Source organism: Trachymyrmex cornetzi, unplaced genomic scaffold (genome assembly GCF_001594075.2).
Source record: "Trachymyrmex cornetzi isolate Tcor2-1 unplaced genomic scaffold, Tcor1.1 scaffold1800, whole genome shotgun sequence".
Lineage (NCBI taxonomy): Eukaryota > Metazoa > Arthropoda > Insecta > Hymenoptera > Formicidae > Trachymyrmex > Trachymyrmex cornetzi.
Window position 1 is genome coordinate 9266 of NW_017296420.1, and position 9188 is coordinate 18453.

At 42.1% G+C, this 9188-nt stretch overlaps 1 protein-coding gene across 1 annotated transcript; it reads left to right on the forward strand.

The window, feature by feature from the left end:
- Positions 1 to 6123: 6123 nt before the first annotated feature.
- On the forward strand, positions 6124 to 8658 carry LOC108759349 (uncharacterized; the record flags this gene model as incomplete). The annotated part of the gene is made up of 2 exons (XM_018504732.1): positions 6124 to 7629; positions 7740 to 8658. Coding segments are annotated over exons 1-2 (2425 nt in total), but the record flags the coding sequence as incomplete, so codon positions are not given.
- Between the last annotated feature and the right edge of the window lie 530 nt (positions 8659 to 9188).

Genomic DNA, 9188 nt, shown 5'->3' on the forward strand with positions numbered 1-9188 from the left:
GCGTAACATTTTAAAATATTGAAATTTTACTATACCCTTTAGTAAAATTAATAAAATATATTATATATCTTATTATGACAAATATTAGTAAATTAAAGATACTCATATATGTGTACAATTCTTTGAAATATTATGTTGTCCCACTACTATCATGATTTTCAGGCTAAATTCTAAGAGAAAATTCTCTCCGTGTATAGCATTTACGAAATTTGAGCTGTCCAACTAACACAGCTTCATAAATAAAAATCTTGACGAATATAAAAGAGAACTGTTTATTTTATCAAATAACATAAACATTAATGGGCTAATGAGAGTCACAGCCCATTAATGTTTATGTTATTTGACATTTTCGAGAGTTATAATTTTAAGTTTTATTGTTTATTTTATTTCACTTTCTACCGGCGCGGCGCCTATGACGATAGGTGTGCTAAACACGCGCCGGGCCGACCAGAGAGAAAAAGACGATCCTCTCGCAGTAAAGATTTTTTGCTTCGATCTATCGCTCGCGTTACGGCGCTTAAGCTGTCGGCGCGAGCATCACGATCGTTTTACGCGCGCATTAAAACACGGACACCTACAACAAGCCATCATAAAACGTTCGCTGGATAAGTACTTGTCGATCCAGCACGTGTTTAAATGTATGTATAATATAACTGTATAATTGCCGTCTTTTATATAGTTAGTTATAAATAAACGACAAAATTTTCTTATCGATATAAAAGTAACTTAAATTGCGTGCAACGTATAAAAGTATTAAATGCGCAAATCTTGTTTTATTATCTTCCGCAATCTAAAGCTGTTTAATTGATGTAATTCTCGTAAATAAGAAAAATTTTAAAGAGGAAAATTTTTTATTTTTCAGTCGTAAATGACAGTCTGAATCTCATTGAGAACGTAATCACGGGATTGCGGATATATTTATCCCGAATCGCACGTGTTGCAAAAAAATACGCCTAATGGCCTTAATTTTCTCCATGACGGCAATTCGAAACGCGTTAAACGCGAAAGTAACGATTGCATATTGCGCGTTAAATCCGAACGTTCAATCTCGCAGCTAAACTACAGACCGACTTTACGCGCGTAATAAATGTCGCCCAACCGAACTCTCGGTAATGAAAACTCTGTATAGGCCATAGGGTGTTCCGGGAAGGCCATTATATGTAGATACACAATACCAAAATTGTACATTCAGCGCGCGCGCTAATCGACCGAACTCAATAACTGTTCTTGACACGTGTTATACCAAAGCGCAATTTTTACCCGTCATGAAACAATTTTTGTCATTACCGCGTGAATTTTCTCAGTTTCCTAATTACCTTGCCGCTCTTAAAATAATGGAAACAATGAAACGTAGAGCATTATTTATGACATCATAAAATATCATTCATTAATACATTATTCTAATCAATATATTTCGATAAAAAAAAAACAGATTTTTATGTTATAATAAATTTAACTTATAATTACTCACTTGTTTAATTATTCTGCGCTTAATTATTCTACATGCTAGTCTTTAATTACTCCGTATACTGTATATGAGAGTGATCAATAATTTCCGCGAATAAATATATATATATATATATATAAAACATAAAATATAAACATAAAATCTAAAATTAAACAACAATAAGTGACAACACAAGCAAAACGAGACTTACCTTCTCTCGCTTTCAGGTACACGGTGTTCGCAACAATGTTCTCCAACTCCATCAATTCCAGCTTGATCGGATTTTTGTGGCCGAATCGGGTGAGAGAAGAAGAGGCCTTGTAGTCGATGGCGATGTCGGTGAGCGACGTCGGCAGAGAACGCGACGATAGCCGTGAAGTCGATCGCTGGGAACACGTTAGATTGTTGTCGCACGGAGTTGATGGGACTTCTATCAGACAAGCTCCCATTTGCGTCCCCGCGGACACTACCGGAGTCTATAATCGGTCCCCTTTCAGAGAGGATCAAACAGAGATCCGCGTATCTCTTCGATGTACCTCAATATGGAAGCACCGTGACTTACGAATCTCAATGCTGCGTCAGACGGTTCTCTGTTCGATCAATCGACGGGCTGGACTCATTTGAAATCGATTCGACTCCCAGAAGAGAAGTGAGCCTCGAGTGAAGACGCGTTCATGCGATCAGTAGCTCCTTGCTTCGATAGTAGTTCCTTGAAGGAAAAACAGCATTTGTTTTTAGATTAATTTGCGCGAATGTGAGAAGCGAGTAATTTCGAAAATGTTCTCGCTTGGAATTAGGCTAATTAGGATAAGTAATCCCGGTGCACAGAGAAATTGTTGAGCCTCGATCGAGGAAAAATAGAGCGCATCGCCAAGTAAACGGTAAAGATTCCGGTTTTACTAATTGCTGGATAATTTTATCAGTCTGGGACCTCTTCTATCTTAATAGGCAATGTCAAATAATGTGCGCATGTTACAGAAGAAGCTTTATTGCCGTTGATAGATCACTCAGTGGATCCACTGAATCCCTGAATTTGATGGAATTAGATCGCTCGACACTCAAACTCGTCCGCATGGACCGCATAGTTCTTTGCTGTTGAGCCCGCGGCGTTTAACAATCGGCCAGCAATCGTCGATCCTTACGGACATTCATCGACTCTTCCTCAATCGAATATTCCATCAATCCTTTTCTCGACAAAGACGGCGTCTCGCGAAGGCGTCTCGCGAGCATCGCGACAAGCGTGCTCTTTCACTACGGTCATTCAGATAGGATTTCTATCATCAGAATTGTATTATAGCGAATAAGAAAGAACGGTCGGTCGAGGGATTACTTGGTCAAAGAGTGAGAGTATATACCGACGTGACTTAAATTTGCACTTAAATTCGCGTACGAGACATTAGGCGACAAGATTATCCTTTTGAAGAATACGTGTATATAAAGCGCACTGTATCGAGAGGCGTTAATGGACGAAGAAAGGCTCCGGAGCGCGTGCCTCAGTGTGACCTCGCGAAAATAACGCGCGAGTCTGCCGGGATGCGTCTCAAGAGACGCACCGCGTGGAGCGAAGTATACTGCCTTTCACTCTTCTGACGCCGCGCCAGCGAATTGGACGGAGCGAGGAATCAGCCGATGAAACACGTTTACGGATAGGTGATTTTCGACGAAATGAGGAGATTCGAGCGATGACGAATTACTAGTGCCGAATTTCGGGTGCGGGCAAATTCACTCACTTCGTTCGATCTTCTTCCGTGGCGATGCTGCTTCCTCTTCTTCTTCTTCTTCTTTTTCTTCTTACGATATATACGCAGGGTGAATGACATTCGCCAAGAATGGCGGATTCCTAATGGCTCTCCTCTTCGCACATTTCATTTCTTCGCGCGCACCGTCTCGCGGATTCGCTCCCGTGCACGCGCATCCTGAAAAACAATCGCGAATTTCACTTGTGTTTACATATTACAAAAATTAACTTTGGAATTTGGTGAAGTCAAATATGCGGAAAGGCGGATCCGAATCAAGCAAAAAACAAACGAACTACTGAATATGTTCCATCTTCTTTTGGTATAGGAAAAACAAAGGAATAACTTATTACGCTTAGAGCTTTATATTTATAAGAATACGTTCTGTTTTTACATTCATATGCTGTAAGCATCAGTTCATCCTTATTGTCCATTAAATATTAAACAATGGCAAACGATACTTGTAAAGCACTGTAATAAAACGGAACGCACTCTTAGGCCGGCCACACACATTCAAGTAAACTTATCAAGTATGGCATGCGCAAGCCGCATATACAATACAATACAAATTTATTGCAATAATTATGCAGCTTTGTTACATACACGATATAAACTTGTATGTAAGCGGTTTGCGCATTTATACTTGAAAAGTTTACTTGAACGTGTGTAGAGTCGATCTAAGAGCAACGCATTACTTTTATCTGAGTGAATATTGACAACCGCGTCCTCCTATTGGTTGCTTTCCTATTGCATTTTTCTATTGGCTATTTCGACTGTCATTTTTGATCTAATTGGTCTATCATCCAATAAGCGCTTAGCAATTTTTTAATATGATATGATTATTACGCAAACATAGCAGTCCTTTACGCTATTCTTATATGTAAAGCTTTAGTTATACTCGTTCATGTTCATTTGTGATTGTTCGTCTTTGTTAGCTTAATCTGGATTCAAAGAGAGTTTTTCTCAATTTATTATATTATCACTTATCGACATTTCTAGCACTCAAATCAAAAGATCCTTGTTTATATGATGGAAAATTAGATCCCGGTGAAAGGAGCTCATTTTCGTATATAATGGAACTTGTAATGTGGTAAACAAAGGATGTTATTGATACAAGACTCAATAATATAGTTTTTTAGTTTATAATGTATCAAAGATGCTCTGTGAGCAAATTTTACACTTTCGATACACCATATAGTTCAAAAACTATTCATTATGCCATGGTCTCGTCCGGATGGATAAATTATGTAGTCACGCTTCCTTACCTACTTAGCTAACAGTATTCACAGTTCTGAGTAAAGAAAGGCCGAGCCGAGAGGGCGTGTGTGGCCCTCTCAGCGGCGCCACAGGGCTCCCATAGCGCCATGCGCGCGCCTCTTCATTATGTTTTCTGTTCCCACGAGGTTAACAGTGTTTTTCTTGTTTATATTTGTTCTGAATTTTTACTTGTGTATAATTGTTCTGAATTTTCCGGTATGCCGAAACACAGAGATCGCTCGGCGGGAAGTCGCTCGCCGAGCTCAGCGAAAAGTAAGCATAGGCGTAGATCCCGTAGCTGTGGATCGAGATCGAGAATCGGTAAACATAACCGATCGTCAAGTCGATCTTCGAGGAGATCTTCTAGGTCTCAGGACAGATTGTGGAATGCGCTATACGAATTCACCGATTATATGTGTCATCGTGGCGTCCCGGCACTCGGCGAGGTGCCGGTAGACATACAAAGATCGGCGAGTCTTGTCCCTCCTAGGGACACCACGTTATTTCAGACGACCCGAGCGAGCTTTTCGATATGTCAGAAGAACGCATATACGAGCAGACGGCCCTTAGTGGCCGGGGCGGCGCACCAGCGGATCTACCGTTAACTCAAACCGAGATATCCGAGCATGTTTCTCTAGTGGATCCACCAACAATTCCAAACTCCCAGGATAACGACCTTGAGGAGGCAAGTCAGGAACCTGACGCTTTTGCAGATTTATTTGACAAACAAAATCAGCCGCTTGTCACACCCTCTTGGACCCCTCGTATGCTAGCCTTCATTAAAGCCGAGGTTAGGTTGGGTCTCAACGAAAAGCTCAGAAATAAGCTTCTTTCTGACTATCGGCCGAAAGAGGATTTGGCGTTCCTAACCCCACCAAAGGTAAACAAAGGAATTTTACCAAATTTAGGTGCCACGGTGCTAGCGCGCGACAAGCACCAAATCCAATCGCAGGCACAACTAGGAGCATCTCTCAAGGCCATAGGTTCTGGCATGTCAGACATATTGGGGTCGGAAGCTTTCCGCGCATCAGCGGAGAATAAAACCGCAGTCACAAAAATTGCAGACGGATTACACCTCTTAGCTGATCTTCATTTTCGCCTATCTCAATCGAGGAGGGCCTTTATAGTCCTCTCGCTAAATTTCTTGGGCAAGACCGCCTCGGACTCGGCTCCTATCGACGACTGCCTTTTCGGCAGCAACTTTGCAGAGGACGTTAACGCTGCGCAAACTGTTGAAAAAGTGGCACGAAAAATGGCCAGGAAACCTCCCCAAACGCAGAAACAGCAAATGCGACAACCATCGCTGCAGCGCGCTAAGCCGCATAAAAATCAACCTCTACGAGATATTCAACCTAATCAGGAAAACTACAAGCCCCCTCTTCGCAAGACACAAGCTGCGCATCGGTCGAGGAGGGGTTCCACTTATCCGAACCGCAGCAGGAGATCACCGTCTCGGTCCAGAGCGCGGAGCCGTCGCTAGCTCCATCCCCATCAGCTGGTCGACTGGCTCTCTTCGTCGATGAATGGAGAGAGATAACTTCAGATCCCCAGCTACTACAGGCGATACAGGGTTATCGGATTCCTTTCACTTCGAGACCACCACCTCGTCTTTGTTTAATTAAGCCATCCTTTTCTCCGGTTGAAAGAGAGAATTGTGATAACGAGGTAAAACGCTTGTACACCATGGGAGCAGTAGTTATCTCCAATCCATCAAAGGACCAGTTCCTGTCCTCTTTCTTCCTAATTAAGAAGTCATCCGGGGGGATGCGGTTTATATTAAATCTGCGAGATCTAAACGCTTACATCTTGCCCCCACACTTTAAGATGGAGGATTGGCATACGGTAGTTCGACTCATGCTACCAAATTACAGAATGGCGTCTGTAGATCTCCAAGATACATACTTAGCAATTCCAATACATCCTTTGCACAGAAAATTTCTCAGATTTCAATGGCGAGGCGTAGTTTACGAATTTACGGCCCTGCCGTTCGGTCTTGCTACAGCACCATATATATTTACAAAGATTACACGTCCGATTGTTACTATCCTAAGAAAACAGGGTTTTCAGTCTGTTGTTTATTTGGACGATTTTTTGCTTTTAGGTGCTTCGGAAGAGGAATGTCGAGAAAATGTGAATGTATCCTTAGAGCTTCTATCACGTTTAGGTTTCCTCGTTAACTACGCCAAGTCACAGATGTCACCCTCTCACACTTGCAAATACTTGGGTTTCGTTTTCGACTCGGTTCACCAGTCACTGTCCATCCCACATGACAAGAGACAGAAACTTTTATTATTGATGCTTGACATGTTAAAAAAGGCTCAATGTTCCATCAGAGAATTTGCAAGCATGATCGGCTCTTTAATATTTTGTTGTCCCGCAGTCCAATATGGCATTTTCTATATAAAGAGATTTGAGAGAGAGAAATTTCTGGCTCTGGGATCCGATTATCAAAATTACGATAGGCGAATGGTAATCCCTACGTATTTAAAGGAAGATTTTGAATGGTGGATCCGGATTTTTTCTAACACGCGTCAGGCCAACACCATTTGTACAGATCTTTTCAGGTGCGAAATTTATTCAGACGCCTCCATAACAGGTTGGGGAGCCTCATGCGGAGAGTTACATACGCACGGGTGGTGGTCGACAGTTGACGCCTCTTTACACATTAACGCGTTGGAACTTAAAGCCGCATATTATGCACTAAGGTCTATAGCCGTGAATCTTAAAGACTGTAATATCCTCTTACGAGTAGATAACACTACCGCTATAGCATATATAAATAATTTCGGTTCGGTTCAGTATCCTGTTTTATCAGACTTAGCCAGAGATATCTGGAAATGGTGCGAGGATAGAAACATATATTTATTTGCCTCATACATTGCCTCGGTTGATAATGTCATCGCGGATACAGAATCGAGAAGAACAAACGTCAACACCGAGTGGTCTTTATCAACGCAAGCGTTTAACCTAATAGACGAAAGATTCGGCCTCTTCGACATCGACCTCTTTACCTCCGCAATTAATAGCAAAAACAACCTTTACGTCTCTTGGCTTCCCGACCCGGGCTCTTGGGCAACCGATGCGTTTATACTATCCTGGAATAGTTTTTATTTTTACGCCTTCCTCTCTTTCATCCTTATTCCCAGAATTCTCAGTAAGATAATTGATGAAGGAACTACGGGGGTTTTGGTAGTACCTTGGTGGCCATCACAATCATGGTTTCCATTATTTACGCGACTACTGATTTCCGAGCCCTTAATATTGCAACCTTCTCACCGTTTGCTGTTTTCTCCCTTTAGGAAACCTCATCCAGAGTGGAGGAGCCTTTCCCTGGCGGCAGGGAAATTATCCGGAAAGCATTTCAATCCCAGGCGGTACCGTCGACAGCCTTGGATACCCTTATAGCATCGTTGGCCCCATCTACGATCAACCAATACGCCCGCCCGCTGCGAGACTGGTGGAATTTTTGCCAGACGCACGGAGTGTCTCTGTTCTCTCCTGCAGTGGACCAGGTTTTAACATTTTTAGCCCAAGAATTACAGAAGGTCGGCTCTTATTCAACATTAAATACCACTCGCTCCGCGGTCTCGCTTATCTCAGAACACGCGATTGGCAATCACCCTCTAGTTAAGCGTTTTTGTAAGGGGGCCAGTAGTATCAAACCGCAAAGCTCCAGATACGACTTTGTATGGGATCCGGCACCTGTGATTTCAAAATTAGCAACTATCTATCCATATGACCCCCTGCCTTTGGAGATCATTACGAGGAAGTTAGTCCTCCTTTTAGCGCTAGGATCAGGTCAACGCGCTCAGTCTCCCGCTGCAATCAGAATCTCGTTTATCTCATTCGCCACAGACAGACTTACTATTAGAATCCCGGACCGCATCAAAACCTCGGCCCCCGGTCGAGCACAACCCCTCATCACTTTCATTCGTTTTCGAGATCCAGAGCTTTGCATTATCTCTATCCTACAGCACTATTTATCTATCACCAGAGACTTACGCCCAAACGGTTCCGACACCCTTTTTATTGCGTGCGTCAAACCTCACATGCCAGTAGGTATCCAGACTGTAAGTCGGTGGATTCGCAAGGGCCTCGAAGAGTGTGGAATACAGGGCAGAGATTTTTCGGCTCACAGTACCCACCATGCTTCCACATCCCTTGCGGCTAAGAAAGGAGTTCCTATCGACTTGATCAAACGAGCGGCAGGCTGGTCCGGTAAATCTTACAAGGGATCATCTCGGTTTGTACAAGTTATTGAAAATGCTTGATATCAGCGAAAGTTGATAACATAAGATGCAAATAAGGAAAATGGCGGGACCGGATATGCCGTGGGTTCCGAGAAATTTAGTGTTATAATGCATGGTAAAAGTTTTAAAAAAGGGCTAATATCTAAAAAAAGGTAAATCAAATATTGATTTATCTAAAAAATGTTTGAAATAAAAGTAATAGAATTTTTAAAAAGTTATCAGATGATGATATTAATTTGACCTTAGAATGACCTTGGAAAGTGCTTTCAAGGTTAACACAAAAATCTTAAACGGTACTCCCTATTTTTCATAGTGTCACGAGTGACATTGCACAAACATGAAAGGTAGAGCGTTAATATACGAGGTATGATCAAAAAGTAAGGTGACGTTTTGAATTTCGCGCGCTCTGTACACTCTAATTTCAAAATTTTTTTTTGTTGTGTTGGTACACTCGTCACGATCATATGTTCACAGTTTTGACTATATAGCATGTGTTGT